Source organism: Hemiscyllium ocellatum, assembly GCF_020745735.1.
Source record: "Hemiscyllium ocellatum isolate sHemOce1 chromosome 27 unlocalized genomic scaffold, sHemOce1.pat.X.cur. SUPER_27_unloc_6, whole genome shotgun sequence".
Lineage (NCBI taxonomy): Eukaryota > Metazoa > Chordata > Chondrichthyes > Orectolobiformes > Hemiscylliidae > Hemiscyllium > Hemiscyllium ocellatum.
In genome coordinates, this window is record NW_026867515.1 from 238,303 (window position 1) to 255,406 (window position 17,104).

The 17,104-nt window shown below is 50.5% G+C and overlaps 2 protein-coding genes and 1 pseudogene across 2 annotated transcripts in view; 2 read left to right on the forward strand and 1 right to left on the reverse strand.

Moving 5' to 3' along the window:
* Positions 1-17,104, forward strand: part of LOC132808494 (zinc finger protein 850-like) — a 45,952-nt pseudogene that overhangs the window by 19,059 nt on the left and 9,789 nt on the right.
* Positions 1-17,104, forward strand: part of LOC132808471 (zinc finger protein 239-like) — a 290,995-nt gene that overhangs the window by 8,285 nt on the left and 265,606 nt on the right. The gene's annotated exons all lie outside the window — the stretch shown is intronic.
* LOC132808472 (zinc finger protein 235-like) lies at positions 8,941-11,904 on the reverse strand. Its single transcript, XM_060822138.1, has 2 exons — positions 10,495-11,904; positions 8,941-9,335 (listed from the first exon to the last, which is right to left on the reverse strand). The coding sequence occupies exon 1, from the start codon at positions 11,685-11,687 to the stop codon at positions 10,659-10,661; it is 1,029 nt and encodes a 342-aa protein (XP_060678121.1). The 5' UTR covers positions 11,688-11,904; the 3' UTR covers positions 8,941-9,335; positions 10,495-10,658.

Consider the following 17,104-nt stretch of genomic DNA (forward strand, 5'->3'; position numbering starts at 1 on the left):
AAGATCATAAGACACAACTTATAGAAAAACATTATAGTGTCCTGCCACCGAGATAATATATTGAACAAGCCTGGATTGTCAAGTCTTTCATCTTTTAGACTGGGTTGCAGCTATCATTCACATGTAAATCCCAGACCTTCCTGCAAGGCACCTTATCAAGATAACTCGAGGTTTTATCGCAAAATGTGACATCTCAGTTCACACAACGCATTAAAGGTGTGAGGTCAGAGTCTGTCTGTGTCTCAGTCTTGAGTCAGACTGGTTCTATTTCCAAAGTGGAATTTACAAAATATTACATGGATTGACTACTTACAGATTGTGTATTTTTTGAGCAAAATAGAATGTATCTGCAAACATCATTCTGCAAATACAAATTCACCCTCACGGATTTGTTATGTGCGTCTGTGCATGAGAGAGAGAAAAAGTCAACGTCCGTGCTGTATAGCTCGATGCCAATTTGATAACAGATGCTTTAGTCCTGTTGACGTAAATATTGTTGTAAATCAGAGCTGCATACTGACAGTTCGATGTAAGATAGAAAGAATTCCTCAAGTAGGACACCGTACCAATCCTTGGGAGAGCCCTATTCCTGGGGGTGGGGTCAAAGCTTCAACAGAAGTCCAGCAGAGCTGAGAACAGACCGACATCCACATGCCTTTTAAATGTTGTAATTGTGCCAGTCTCCACCACTTCCTTTGGCAGTTCGTGCCATACGTGCACCACCCTCTGTGTGAAAAGGTTGCCCCTCAGACCCCAGTTAAATCATTCTGCTCTCACCTCAAACATATGCCTTCTAGTTTTCTTGGACTCCCCTACTCTGGGGAAAAGACCTTAGGTTTCCCCCCCCCCCCCATCCATGCCCATTACAAAGGTCTATAAGTTTACCCCTCAACCTCTGATGCTCCATGGAAAATATCCCTGGCCTATTCAGCCTCTCCCTATAGCTCAAATATTTTCTGACCCCTTTCAAAGTTTCATAACATCTTTCCTACAGCAGGGAGACCAGAACTGAACACAGTATTCCAAAATTGGCTTAACCAACATCCTGGACAGCCACAACATGACCTCCCAACTCATCTACTTGATGCTCTGACCAATAAAGGCCATCCTCCCAAATGCCTCATTCACTATCCTGTCTACCTGAGACTCCACTTTCAAAGAACTATGGAACCTGCACTCCAAGGTCTCTTTGTTCTGCAACACTCCCCTTAACTGTGTCAGTCCTGCCTGGATTGCTTGACCAAAATGCAACAACTCTCATTTCTCAAAATTTAATTCCATCTACCACACTTTGGCCCACCCGATCAATTCTAATTTATAGCAAACTCACTTTTCTCTCTCATTCTCTAGAAGCTGAAAATCTCCATCCCACACACTCTCCCTCCAGTCTCAGTTTACTGAACCTAATTCCTGCTCTACCTCATCCTGAAGGGTCTGGTTCATGCTGATTAATAGGCCCACACTCAGGAGGGGGGCTCTAAATGAAACATACATAATCCTGAACAGCCCAGACAGAGTGGACGTTGTGAAGAGGTTTCCATTGGTAGGACAGACTCAGACCAGAGGCACAGCCTTAGAGTAAAGGGAAGTCCTTTTAGAAAGCCAGAGAGCGGTGAATCTGTGGAATCTATTTCCATAGAAGGCTGTGGAGGCCAGGTCACTGGGGATATTTAAAACTGAGACAGATAGGTTCTTGAGTATCAAGGGGATCGAGGGTTACGGGGAGAATGGGGTTGAGAAACCTAGCAGCCACGATTGAATGGGGTGATTAGACCTGATGGACTGAATGGCCTAATTTCTGCTCCTCTGACTTAGGGCCTCTTGCTGTCCTGGACACAGAGCAAGAGAGTTGGGAGCAAGACTAGACTATTCGGTCTTTCGAGTCAGCACCAGCATTGAACAATTCATAACTGGATATGAATATACCTACAGCTGGGTGAATAGGCAGGGACTTTTTTCACTGGAATACATGAGGTTGAGAGGTGACCTTAAAAGAGGTTCATAAAATCATGAGGAGGGTAGATGAGGTGAACCGCAGGTGTCCTTTCCCTAGGATGGGGGTTTCAAGATTAGGGAGCAAATGAGGAAGGTGAGTGAAGAAAGATTTTCAAAAGACTGGAGTAGTGCCTCTTTTTTGAGAGTAGTTTGTGTGTGGAATCAATGTCCAGACACGGTGGTGGATGTAGGTACAGTAACAAGGTTTAAAAGACATTTGGATAAGTACGTGAATAGGAAAGGTTCAGAGGGATATGGGCCAAATACACACAGGTGGGACTAGTTTAGTTTGTGAACCCAGTCAGCACGGTTTAGTTGGACTGAAGGGTCTGTTTCTGTGTTGTCTGACTCTGGAACTGTTCTAAACTGGGCTTAAAATCATTTTCTTGTCTTCCTCCATAAACATCCACTTCTTTCTTGTTCAAAAATCAGATTCACTCAACCTTGAATTTATTCAAATGACCCCCTAACTGCAGCATGACATCCCCATCTCTGAACTCAATTCCTCTTGCTAACACACCACTTGCCATGCTCATTGCCTGCTGCACCTGTCTGACAACTGGCACAGAAGGACGCTGATGCCCCTCTGAACATCCACGCATCATTCCTGATGAAGGGCTTGTGCCCGAAACTTCGACTGTCCTACTGCTCGGATGCACCTTGAATGAATCTACCATCCCTACCTCTGCTGGCAATGCGTTCCAGGCACCTATCACCCTCTGAGTAACGTACTTTCTGTGTGCATCTCCAACATGATGTCCCAACTCCTGTACTCAGCATGCGAACAATGAAGGCAAGTGTGCTGAACACCTTCTTCACTCCCGTCTACCAGTGATGTAACTTTCAAGAACAATGAACCTGAACACCTCCATGTCTCTGTTCTACAACATGACCCAGGGCCCTACCATTACCTGTTCAAGTCTTGCCCTCCTTTATTTTAGCAAAATGCAACCCCTCACTGATATCCATACCTCTCTCATACACACATGCTCTCTCTCAGACACACACACACCACCCCATCAAAACTCTCACCCTCTCACAGGCTCATACTCCATCACAATCATACTTTATCAAGCAGGCACACATTCAAATACACACTCACATCGCACAGTCTTATACACAAACTCAAAAAACTTCCCTGAAGGGAGTCTCCCTGAACGTCAATTTTCCTGCTCCTCAGATGCTGCCTGACTTGCTGCAGCACCACACGCTCGATCCTAAACTTATTACCCTCTAGTTCTGGACTACCCCATCCAAAGGAAAATACCACGTCTATTTACCCTATCCATGCCCCTCATGATGATATAAAAGTGTATAAGGTCACTCCTCAGACTCTGGCAAGCTACGGAAAACAGTCCCAGCCTGTCCTTATGTCTCTCCTCACCCAGGTAACCAAGACACATACCTGAGGTCGCAAAGTCTGCTCCCTCCCTGGGTTCACTCCAGTTGCTACAAGTGAGCCTGCTCCGTTATTCATTAAGATCACGGCTGATCTATCCATCGTTTCATCTCCTCCTCCCTGCACTGTCACAAGGAACCCCTTAATTCCCCAACCAGGCCAAATCCCACCCAACTGTGTCTTGAATATACTTAATGAAGCTGCCTCTATTGCTTCCTTGGCCAAAGGATTCCCGAGATTTTGATGAAGGGCTTTTGCCCAAAACGTCAATTTTCCTGCTCTCAGGATGCTGCCTGACCTGCTGTGCTTTTCCAGCACCACTTAATCTAGACTACTCCATAGATTCACGACCCTCTGGGAAAAGCAGTTCCTCCTCATCTCTGTCTGAAAGCTACTCCCTCTTACCTTGAGGCCTAGTCTCACCCACCAGAAATTACTGGACAGGTTAGGGCTTCATCCCCACAGTGCAATGACATTGGGAAGATGCTTCCATTGCTGGGAGAGACTAGGACCAGAGGACATAGCTTTAAGAATAAAGGGAAGAAATTTAGGAACAGAGATAAGCGATGCCTCCTTTTCTGCCAACAGCGAGGAGCATGGACAATGTGTTGGTGACACCAGTGAGCAGGTGCGCTGTTGTTCACACCGAGGAGCAGGCACAATGTGCTCTGTGGTGATGCTGGTGTTATTGACAGATGTTAAATGTTCAAATGCCAAGAGGAGAAATAAAGGGTAGAGCCACAGTTCTTTTTCCCCCATGTGGCTCAACATTTTCTAGCTTTTGTCTGGCTGCTCAACTTTTTTTTTAATGTCTTTTCCCCAGAGTAGGGGTGAGGTTCACAACTAGAGGGCATAGGTTTAGGGTGAGCAGAAAGATATTAAAGGTACCTAAGGGGCAACCTTTCCATGCAGAGGATGGTGAACGTATGGAATGAGCTGCAAGAGGAAGTAGTGGAGGCTGTATAATTACAGTGTTTAAAAGGCATCTGGATGGGTATATGAATAGGAAGGGTTGAGAGGGATATGAACCAAGTGCTGACAAATGAGACTAGATTAATTTAGGATATCTGGTTGGCATGGACAGGTTAGACCAAATGGGTGTGTTCATGTGCTGTACATCTTTATGACTCTATCTAATAAAAAAGTATATTTTTCCAAATCCCAAACTATCTCCATGTTAACAAGGCTTAGTTCACCACATACTTTACTAACCATTCTCAACAGGTCCTGCCCCTTCAATGACTAAGAACATATACATGCTGGTGCATAGTATCCTTCACTAGTATTTACACACTACCCTCAGCAATTGTACAAAAAACAGTGAGGGGTAAACAGCACAAGCGCCAGTAAAAGCAGATGGAAAGTGAGTGTAAAATGTGACTATGACAGGACAGGCCCCACATTCCTTCCCCTCCGTCCCCCCCACAACCTGCCTCACCTTTCACCTCCCGGGCCCAGTACCTTCCAGGTGGCCCCATAGTTGACACAGGGGCCGCCCCACGACCAGTAGAACTCCACCACCCAGGCGGCCGACCAGTTCCCAAACAGGCCCTTAACCCCATCCGCCTCCAGAATGGTCACCGGCTCCTGCCTGCTGTACAGCCGGCCGGTGTGGCCGTGACACAGCAGCTGCACCAGGAAGGCGGCGGTGACCAGTGACGGGGGTCTGCCCCGGGCCGCACGGCGCCATTTTCCTAACGGCCGCCGCTTCCCCGCTCGAGCGACTTCTCCTCCCAACCGCCTTCACCCCCGCGTGACGTCTGCACGGGGGATGGGCGGGGCCGGGGGAGCATCACCGTCACCAAGCAACAGCCACCTCGCGCTACAACTGCTCATTCACAAAAACAAACTCTCCTGTCTCGCTCTGCAGCTGCAGGGGGGACACTGCCACGTTTCGAGGAGCCCTGTCTACATTGGGAAAGCTCACGGCTCCATTTAAACAGATATTCCGACATCTAACGGAACGATGTTAACTTTCAACTGCGTTCAGGGAACATGTATTTTGCTCTGAGTAAGTCTATTGAGTTTAACTGCAGCATGGCTGTAGTTTTAAACTTGTTTGCTTTCCTGAACAGCTAGGTTTAAATGTTTTATTCGTTAGAAGAACCAAAATTAGTGATAGTTCACATATCCACCCTGAAATGGGGTGGTAACTGGATTGAGTGGGTAGGCGCCTTGCTAAGTTTAACTTTGGGGACAGCCTTTGAGCTGCATATGAACAAACTGCTTACATGTTGCACTTATCGACTGCTAAATATCGGCTCTTGTTATCTTAACACTTAGCCTTCTGATTGGACATTGCAAAGGTTCACCTCCCGCCCACACCCCGCCAGCACCCTTCCCAAGGGTCAGACCCTCCCTCTCTCCAGGCACACAGTCTGAATAATTGACGAAGCAAAATTCACTGTCAAATCCCATCAACATGGAAGATCCCAGCCCACCCTACCTCCCACTCTGTACCCAACCCATCCAAAAACCACAAAACATCATCTCATCTTTAAAAAACAAAAGAAAAACTGGACCGCATCAAAACGTTCAACAACGGTCAACGCTATGACTGTTACACACTTTACGGAGCTACATTTCAACTCGAGTTCGTTTGCACTCCCTCATGAAAGTTCACATTAAAAGCTCATTGTACCAAATCAAGGCATGCCACAGCTCTCTGGAATTTAGCGGAATTCTTCCTGGTATCCCTCATGTTTTCTGGTTTTTTTGAGAAAGGAGACCCTCCCGTTAGCTTCGCCTTCAGATCTCCTTGGCTACGCCCAAAGTTTCGGCTGATCAGTTCAAGCATAGGGTCGCAGCCTTTTCTTGCTAAGCTCAGCTGGCTTAAACGTTAGCAACGCCTCTGGTTCCCGTTGGGATTTACGATCCCGAGCGCAGACCTGGCCCGCAGCCTGTAGTCCCACAGTTCCTGCTGACTGCAAACTGCCCTTCTGTCAGCAAAAATACAAACACGACGGGGACAGTGTTCATTTCGCTATTCTCAATGTCAACTCTGACCCCACGAAAGGTTCTCTTTTCAGGGGCGGGCATGTCAATTGCCGACTTGGGGTTTGGTGAAATGTCTCAACAAGTGTTTCCGTTTGTCTATATTTACAAGAATTCTAACCCCAACTAGACATTTACATGTAAAATCTAAGAATTATGCAACGTGACACATGAAAGCATGATGAGGAGCATCTCCTGTGTCCTCTCTCAGCTCAGAAAAGACTTAAACCCCGCTCCCCCCTGTAACATTCCTCCAGGTGGAACTTAACGCAGGCGGATTATTAGGGGTTGCTCAGTGGTCACAGCGCCAAGGGACCCGGGTTCAATTCCAGCCTCAGGGGCGACTGTCCGTGTGGAGTTTGCACATTTCCAGCCTGCGCCTGCGAGGGTTTTCTCCGGGTGCTCCGGCTTCCTCCCACAATCCAAAGATGCGTAGGTGAGGGTGGATTGGCTATGCTAAATTACCCATAGTACTGTTAGGACGGAATTTGTCCTTGCATGTTCGTTTTAGGAGGAGAGACAACAGACGCTCAATTGTTTGGCACAAGCAGGCTTTATTGCAGAATCGTAGCTGATACAGTGAATCACCATGCATTCACTGGAGAAGGCGCGTTCTGCCTTCCCCTCCCAAATCTGCTCCTGATATACTCTTTGCTAAGCAGAGCTTCGCGGAGCTACTAAGCATTGCCTTATTAGGACATTTCGTGTTTGCTAGGCGTTTCCTGTTATTGAGCTCATTTGGGCGTTGGCAGCTGAGCTGGCCACGTAAGCAACAGTTTCAATTTCCCAAGCAGCAGCTACAGCTACAGTTTCGATTCCCCAAACAGCAGCTATAGCTCCACCCTCCCTTGACCTATTTTATCCTAACAGTACCCAGGGATATGTAGGATTGGGTAATTTAGCATGGCCAATCTACCCTAACCTACACATCCCTGGACACTATGGGTAATTTAGCATGGCCAATCCACCCTTAGTGTAGGATTGGCCAGGCTAAATTGTCCTATAGTATCCAGGGATGTGCAGGTTTGGGTGGATTGGTCAGGCTGAATTACCCATAGTGTCCAGGGTTGTGTAGGTGAGGGTGGATTGGCCATGCTAAATTGTCCTATACTATCCAGGGAATGTGCAGGTTTGGGTGGACTGGCCGTGCTAAATTACATAGTGTTTGGGGATGTGCAGGTTAGGGGGCATTGGCCATGCTAAATTACCCATAGTGCCCAGGGATGTGTAGGCTAGGTGGGTTAGTCAATGGGAATTGCAGGGTTACAGGCAGAGGTCTGGGTGAGGTGTGGGTTGGATGGGCTGAAGGGCCTGCTCCTACACTGCAGGGGTTCTAAGCGTGAGATGAGGTGCTTGACGGAAACGATGGGGAAGAGGCAGTGAAAACACAACGAGACCGTTTGAAAGTGGGAGCATGACAGGAGGGGGTGGGTAAATGGGATGTGGTGAGGGAGGGGGCTTAGGAGAGAAAGAGACACAGAAAGAGAGGGTCACACACAGATACAACTGGTGAAAGTGGGGAAGATTGTGATAGGTTCAGATAAGGTGGAGGAAGAAAAGCTGTTCCCCATTCACTGATAGTGACAAGGTCAGGGGCGGCCTGAAGTTCAGGGGTTTGAGCAGGAGAGAGAGGGGGAAAACAGAGGAAAAACAGGTTTACCCAGCAAGCAGCAATATGCTGGAATCCGCTGTCACCTCAGAGAGACAGACAGACGCAGAGGCAGACGCAGAGAGAGAGAGACACAGAGAGACAGAGAGCCAGAGACAGAGATGGGGAGGTAATCAGATGAAAGGCCTCCCTGTGCTGTGAGATCCAAAAGGAGCACGCGAGCAGCTGCCCCAGTGTTTCTGGCGGTCTGAGGCATCTCCCCCTCGCCCCATTACCGGTACCGCTCTCCCGTCCCGTTGGCACCCTCCCGGTGAACGGCCCACTCTCCCAATACACTCAAGCTGCCCCTTCCCCCCCCCGGGGCTGGAAGAGGACGGAACAGCCCGTTCCGGAGCGGGGCTCGGGAACGCTGCCCATGTCCGCGACGTCCTTTCCGAGAAAGGAAACAAAAAGGACAACAGACAGGGGACCACCCGCATCAACGGGAATGACAACATTTCACACTCAGACAAGGCCTTGTCAAGAGATGTACAGCACGGAAACAGACCCTTCGGTCTAACCCGTCCGTACCGACCAAATATCCCAACCCAAACTAGTCCCACCTGCCAGCACCCAGCCCATATCCCTCCAAACCCTTCCTATTCATATACCCATCCAAATGCCTCTTAAATGTTGCAATTGTACCAGCCTCCACCACATCCTCTGGCAGCTCATTCCATACACACACCACCTTCTGCATGAAAAAGTTGCCCTGTAGGTCTCTTTTATATCTTCCCCTCTCACCCTAAACCTATGCCCTCTAGTTCTGGATTCCCCAACCCCAGGGAAAAGACTTTGCCTATTTATCCTATCCATGCCCCTCAATTTTGTAAACCTCTATAAGGTCATCCCTCAGCCTCCGACGCTCCAGGGAAAACAGCCCCAGCCTGTTCAGCCTCTCCCTGTAGCTCAGATCCTCCAACCCTAGCAACATCCTTGTCAATCTTTTCTGAACCATTCCAAGTTTCGCAACAGCGGGGAGACCCAGAAATGGAAAAGACTGAAGGGGGAAGTCAGCGGTAAATCTTTTGAAGAGGTTACAAAGGAGAGACCTCTATCTGCAGCGGGAATGACCCCCACAGTAGCAGGTCGAGGTGGACGGCATTTAAGGAGAAGCTGGATACAGACGTCAGGGAGAAAGGAACTGAAGGGAATGCTGCTGTAAGGGAAATCAAGTGTGAGCGAGTGAAGGGGAGGTGCGTAGAGGCTCACATGGGTCAGAAATACTGAGAGAGACCAGTTGAGCTGAAGGACCTGACTGGAGACTCAATGGGACAGAGAGTGAAATCTTGGATCCACCTGCAAGAGAAGGAGAAACACGTGATTTACCTTCCAGGATTAAGCAAGTCCCGCAGATTCTGCAGATCACTTTATTGGTCAGAGCACTGAGTATAGGGGTTGGGGTCTGGACAGGACGTTGGTTAGGCCACTTTTGGAATACACAGGAACCTCGATTATCCAAAGGACACATGCAGGGTGTATTTCAGTCGCTTGACGATTAGATCCCTTACAGTGTGGAAACAGGCCCAACCAGTCCACACTGACCCTCCAAAGAGTAACCCACCCAGACCCATTTCCCTCTGACTAATGTACCTAACACGTCGAGCAACTTAGCATAGCCAATTCACCCTGACCTGCACATCTTTGGACTGTGGGACAGAACCGGAGCACTAGGAGGAAACCCACGCAGACGCGGGGAGAATGTGCAAACTCCACACAGTCTGTCGCCTGAGGCAGGAATGAAACCCAGGTCCCTGGTACTGTGAGGTAGCAGCACTAACCACTGAGCCACCGTGCTGGTTCATCTAATTCTGGATAATCGAAGTTCCTCTGCATTATGAGCACTTCTAGTCTATCGGAAGGATATTGCAAAACTTGAAAGGGTTCAGAAAGATTGACAAGGATGTTGCCAGGGTTGGAGGGTTTGAGCTACAGGGAGAGGCTGAACAGGCTGGGGATGTCTTCCCTGGAACGTCGGAAGCTGAGGGTTGACTTTAAGAGAGGTTTATAAAATCATGAGGGGCATGGATAGGGATAGACAAAGTCTTTTGCCAGAACTAGAGGGCATAGGTTTAGGGTGAGAGGGGAAAGATTTAAAAAGGGTCCTAAGGGGCAACATTTTTCACACAGAGGGTGGTGTGTGTGCGTGTGGAATGAGCTGTCAGAGGAAGTGGTGGAGGCTGGTACAATTGCAACATTTAAAAGGCATCCACTTGGGTATCTGTGTAAGGAGGGGTTTGGAGGGATAGGGCCAATTGCTGGCAAATGGGACTTGATTAGTTGAGGATATGGAGGAGTTGGAGCGAAGGGTCTGTTTCTGTGTTGTACATCTCTACTTCAGGAGGAAATGCGCAGTCGCAGGCTCACAGAGCCACTGGCTGCCAAGGGGATGAGAGCACAGCAACTGCAGTGACCCTCCGCCCTCCCACCCAGGGTTCAGCCCTGGGCGGTGACTCACAGCAGCTGGCCCCGTCACTTGTGCCCCCGCTGGTGCCGCAGCAGGTGCTGGGAGTGAGCGAAGCCCCTCTCACAGACGGGGCAGGTGAATGGCCACTCCCCGGTGTGGACCCACTGGTGTGGCCGCAGGTTGGTCAGCCGGGTGAAGCCCTTGCCGCAGACGGATCAGATGAACGAGCGCTCGCCGCTGTGAAGCCGCCGGTGCGACAGCAGGTTGGAGGAGCAGGTGAAGCCCTTGCCGCACTCGGGGCAGGTGAACGGCCTCTCCCCGGTGTGGACTCGCTGGTGTGAGAACAGGCGGGACGAGCGGGTGAAGCCCTTGCCGCAGACCGAGCAGGTGAAGGGCCGCTCCCCGGTGTGGACCTGCTGGTGGGTCAGCAGGTTGGACGACCGGGTGAAGCCCTTGCCGCACACCGAGCAGGTGAAGGGCCGCTCCCCGGTGTGGACCCGCTGGTGGATCTGGAGGCCGGAGGAGTGGGGGAAGCCCTTGCCGCAGACGGAGCAGGTGAAGGGCCGCTCCCCGGTGTGGATCTGCTGGTGCCGCAGCAGGGTGGACGAGTGAGGGAAGCCCTTGCCGCACACCGAGCAGGTGAAGGCCCCCTCGCCGGTGTGGACCTGCTGGTGGGTCAGCAGGCTGGACGACTGGGTGAAGCCCTTGCCGCAGACAGAGCAGCTGAACGGCCTCTCCCCAGTGTGGACCCGCTGGTGGGACAGCAGGGCGGACGAGTGAGGGAAGCCCTTTCCGCAGACGGAGCAGGTGAAGGGCCGCTCCCCGGTGTGGACCCACTGGTGCCGCAGCAGGGTGGACGAGTGAGGGAAGCCCTTGCCGCACACCGAGCAGGTGAAGGCCACCTCGCCGGTGTGGACCCGCTGGTGGGTCAGCAGGTTGGACGACTGGGTGAAGCCCTTGCCGCAGACGGAGCAGGTGAAGGGCTGCTCCCCGGTGTGGATCCGCTGGTGGGTCAGCAGGTTGGACGACTGGGTGAAGCCCTTGCCGCAGACGGAGCAGGTGAAGGGCCGCTCCCCGGTGTGGACCCGCTGGTGGGTCAGCAGGGTGGACGAGTCAGAGAAGCCCTTGCCGCACACCGAGCAGCTGAACGGCCTCTCCCCGGTGTGGACACGGCGGTGGATCTCCAGATCGGATGCGTAGTGGAATCCTTTCCCGCAATCCCCACACTTCCACGGTTTCTCCATGGCGCGCGGAATGCCTCCTGAGACTTCCTTTCCCCACAGTGGGCAAACTGGCTCAGGCACGTGCCCCTGTGGTTCAGGTAAAGACGATACTTTAAGAGCCTACTGAAGCAGACAAAAACGTTCAAAGAATTTGCCCCTTCTGGACTGAAAGAGGGACGTCTCTCCTGTCCCACGAATCAAGGGGCTCTGTCAGACCTTCACATGGTACTCAGTTGGGGAGCTGTACCTGCAAAGCTGCTCTTCTCATATCCTGTGAAAAGGGGATTACAAAAGTCATTGCTGCCTGCACATGACAGGAATTCAGAACAGATCATTCTAGTTTCTGTAGAACTTCCCTAAAACAATCAAGTTACAATATGCAGATGCCAGTGTTGGGCTGGGGTGTACAAAGGTTAAAAAAAAATCACACATCACCAGGTTGTAGTCCATTAGATTTGTTTAGAAGTTCGAGCTTTGAGAGCTCTGCACCTTCATCAGGTAGCTAGTAAAACCTCCAGGCGAAAAAGACAGCAGATGCTGGAGATCAGAGTGGTGCTGGAAAAGCACAGCAGGTCAGGCAGCATCCGAGAGGCAGGGAAAAAAAAAAGACGTTTCAGGCAAAAGCCCTTCATCAGGAATGAGGACACTTTCCGAAACGTCGAATCTGCTTTTCCTGGTATGGAGGATGCTAACTATGAAGAGAGGTTGAATAGATCAGGATTATTTTCATTGGAAAGACGGAGGTTAAGGGGGGACCGGATTGAGGCCAACAAAATCATGAGGGGTATAGACAGGGTGGATAGCAAGAAATGTTTTTCCCCAGAGTGGAGGACTCAGTTACTGGGGTCATGAGTTCAAAGTGAGGGGGGAAAGATTTAAGATATGTATGGAAAGTTCTTTACGCAGAGGGTGCTGGGTACCTGGAATGTGTTGCCAGTGGAGATGGTAGGGACGGGAACGATGGCGTCATTTAAGATGTATCTCAACAGATACATGAAAGGGCAGGGAGCAGAGGGATACAGATCCTGAGAAAATAGGCAGCAGGTTTAGATAGAGGATCTGGATCGGTGCAGGCTTGGAGGGCCGAAGGGCCTGTTCCTGTGCTGGAATATTCTTTATTCTATCGGGAAAAGACACCTGCCACTCACCTCATCAATGGCCCTCCTGATTTTACAAAGTGTTATAAAGTGTGCTGGACACTCAATGGAATAGAGGCTATTGTATTTGACTTTGATCTATCTGTGGCCATTGGGAAGATGTTTCCATTGGTAGGAGAGACCAGGAGCCGAGGGCACAGCCTTAGACCTTTTAGAACGGAGATCACGAGAAACCTCTTCAGACAGAGAGTGGGGAATCTGGGGAATTCACTGCCACAGGAGGCTGGGAGGCCAGGTCTCGGAGGGTATTTAAGACTGAAATAGATGGGACAAACATGATTTACCATCCGGTGTGAAAGGAGTGCACTTCGTCAGCTCCTGCAGATCTTTGGCCCGGGGAACGTGCAGTCCCAGCCTCAAACAGCATCGGTCCCACGGGAAGCAAAGGGAGCGAGAGCGGCCAGTCCGGCAGAAAGGAAGCCTCGCTCCCTTCCTGCTTCACCCACTGTCTTCGAACGGGGCACAATCCCCCCACGGGGCACGATCCCCCCCCAGTCCTGGGTGGGATTCGCTGCAGACTTCAACTCCGTGCGATCACGTTGGGAAGGAGCCTGTGCGTCCGCAGGGTCGGCGATCGATTGAAGGCCTTGCCGCCCCCGGGGCAGGTGAGAGGCCTCTCCCTGGTGTGTGGAGGCGCCGGTGCGTCTGCAGGTGGGACAGCTGGGTGAAGGGCCTTGCCACACTCGGGGCAGGGGTACGGCCTGTCCCCGGTGTGGACCCGCCGGTGCCTCAGCAGCTTGGAGGACCCAATGAAGGCCTTGCAGGACTCGGGGCAGGAGAACGGCCTCTCCCCGGTGTGACCGCGCCGGTGGATCTCCAGCTCAGAGGGGACTCGAAACCCCTTCCCGCATTCCCCACACTTCCACGGTTTCCCCACGGCGCGGGCTCCCTCCAGGTTCGATGCGGAGAGTCGCCCGAGGCTGGAATTGAACCCAGGTCCCTGGCACTATGAGGCATCGGTGCTACCTACTGAGCCACCATGCCACCCTCATGCAGTTTGCTAACCTAGTTATCTGCCCCCCCGCCCTCTCTCTCTACCATATTGACAGACCAAGATGTGGGGGGAGGGGAAAGAGAATCAGAGCAAGAACTTTGCTTTGGTAACAAGACCTAGAACATGCTCGCTCTGAGGATGACTGTAGTGGAGTCGATCAATACCCAAGTGAGACTGGAGGGACCCTATAGAGGAATACACTTACAGGACTCTGTGGATATAGAGAGGAATGAGTCTGACTAGATTCATCCACAGAGTCAGCATTGAGCCCAGTGTTCTCCTGTCCTGTAATGGGTATGACTGGAAATACATGACATGTTGTGGTTCTGTTCGTCGAGCTGGGAATTTGTGTTGCAGACGTTTCGTCCCCTGTCTAGGTGACATCCTCAGTGCTTGGGAGCCTCCTGTGAAGCGCTTCTGTGATCTTTCCTCCGGCATTTATAGTGGTTTGTCTCTGCCCGCTTCCGGTTGTCAGTTCCAGCTGTCCGCTGCAGCGGTCGGTATATTGGGTCCAGGTCGATGTGCTTATTGATTGAATCTGTGGATGAGTGCCATGCCTCTAGGAATTCCCTGGCTATTCTCGGTTTGGTTTGTCCTATAATAGTAGTGTTATCTCAGTCGAATTCATGTTGCTTGTCATCTGCGTGTGTGGCTACCAAGGATAGCTGGTCGTGTCGTTTCGTGGCTAGTTGGTATTCATGGATGCGGATCGTTAGCTGTCTTCCTGTTTGTCCTATGTAGTGTTTTGTGCAGGCCTTGCATGGGATTTTGTACACAATAAGGACTGCACAAAACACTACATAGGACAAACAGGAAGACAGCTAATGATCCGCATCCATAACACTACTATTACAGGACAAGCCAAACAGAGAACAGCCAGGGAATTCCTGGAGGCATGGCACTCACCCACAGATTCAATCAATAAACACATCGACCTGGACCCAATATACCGGCCACTGCAGCGGACAGCTGGAACTGACAATCGGAAGCGGCAGAGACAAACCACTATAAATGCCGGAGGAAACAACACAGAAGTGCTTCACAGGAGACTCCCAAGCACTGAGGATGTCACCCAAACAAGGATCGAAACGTCTGCAACACACATTCCCAGCTCGGCAAACAGAACCACAACAACGAGCAGCCGAGCTACAAATCTTCTCCCAAACTTGGAATACATAACATGGCTACAACACTATGATATAACTAGAAATAATTATAAATCAAATTTATACAGCTGTAAATAAATACATATTGCACAGTAACACTATGATATATCCCTGTCCAGTATGACTTTTACTGTTCAGTTAAACGAAACTTGAAAGGGTTCAGAAAATGTTAACAAAGATGTTGCCAGGGTTTGAGCTACAGGGAGTGGCTAAATAAGCTGGGGCTGTTTTCCCTGGAGCATCGGAGGCTGAGGGGTGACCTTATAGAGGTTTATAAAATGATGAGGGGCATGGATAGGGTGAATAGACAAGGTCTTTTCCCTGGGGTGGGAGAGTCCAGAACTAGAGGTGAGAGGGGAAAAGACATAAAAAGGACCTAAGGGGCAACTTTGTCAGTCAGAGGGTGGTGCGTGTATGGAATGAGCTGCCAGAGGAAGTGGTGGAGGCTGGGACAATTGCAACATTTAAAAGGCATCTGGATGGGAATATGAATGGGAAGGGTTTGGAGGGACGTGCTGGCACATCGGACTAGATCAATTTTGGCTATGTGCTCGGCATGCACCAGTTGCACATAGGGTCTCTGTGTGCTATACATCTGTATGACTCTCAATGCTGTCCAGGTGAGTCAGTGATGTTATAACAACAACACTGGACCAGCAATCCAGAGGCCCCAGGCAAATAATCTGGGCTCATGGGTTCAAATACCAGTAAAAACAAACATTGGGGAAATTAAATTTATTTTTTTAAATCTGAATTGAAAACTAGTCTCAGTCATTGAGAGAATGAAACTTTTCTGAAAACCCATTTGATTCAATAACGCTCTTCAGGGAAGGAAACCCGCTAGCATTAACTTGGTGCTGCCTGCATATGACGGCTCACGTGCTTGACTTTTAAAATGCCCCCTAAAGTCTGGCAATCCTCTTGTCTGAAGGGCAGTTCGGGACAAAAACATTGTTGGCCTTGCCAAAAAAAAAGCCCACATTCCATGAAGGAGTTTTTCTCGAATGTGACTTCACATCTGCGAATGGGTCACATCAGAACATCCAGACAAATAAGCACCAAAATGTCTGGTGCTGCAGAGTACAGCAGGTCAGCCAGCATCTGAGGAGCAGGAGGTTTGATGTTTTGGGCATAACCCCGTGATTAGGAATGTGGGGTGGGCCCAAAGGGGCTGAGAGATAAATGGGAGGGAGGTGGGACTGGGGGAAGGGAGCTGAGAATGCTATGGGTAGATGAAAGCGGGGGAAGAAGGTGACAGGTCAGAGAGGAGGGTGGAGCAGATAGATGGGAAGGCAGATGGACAGGTGGGACAGTTCAAAAGAGCATTCCCAAGTTAGAGGGTTGTCTCTGGGATTGGGCGGGGGGGGGGGGGGGGGGGAAATGAGGAAACTGGTGAAATCAATATTGATCCTGTATGGTTGGAGGGTCCCAATGCAGAGGCATTCTTCCTCCAGGTATCAGGTGGCCTAGGACCCTGCAACCACATGGCATCAACATCGATTTCACCAGTTTCCTCACATTCCCTCCCCCCTCCCACCCCAGCTCCAACCCTCCAACTCAGCACCACCCTCTTGAACTGTCCCACCTGTCCATCTTCCTTCCCACCAATCTGCTCCACCCTGTCGCCATCACCTCCCACCCAACCTGCATCTACCTTACCCCCAGCCCCACTCCCACCTTCCTATTTATCTCTCAGCACCCTTTCCACCCCCCTCCCCCTCCGCAATTCCTGATGAAGGACACGAGAGAGACAGAGAGAGAGACACACACAGACAGCGATCTAGACCAATGCATCCAGCATATGCACCTTTCCTGAGTTCACCTCCTTTCACTTCACTTCCTACAAACCAACAGTTTAATCCCAAAATGAGAAAAGAAATGGAATAGGAGGGGTGAGAAGAGAGGGTGCTGTACTCACAGAGGTTGGTGCAGTCTGGGGTAACACTCAATCTTCATTCAGAGAGAGAGAGAGAGCGCATCAGGAGCTCATGATCCAACTTCCGCATTCAGACAATGAGGGGATGCTCTGATTGGTAGGAGGTCCAGCCTTCCATCCGGTCCTCCAAGGCTCCCCATTGGTCATGCCTCCCCGTTTCGAGGGGAAGGGAGAGAGGTCACGTG

Coding starts and splice junctions, on each gene's coding strand:
- LOC132808472 (XM_060822138.1), bottom strand. CDS start 11,687: ATGGAGAAACCGTGGAAGTGTGGGGATTGCGGGAAAGGATTCCACTAC.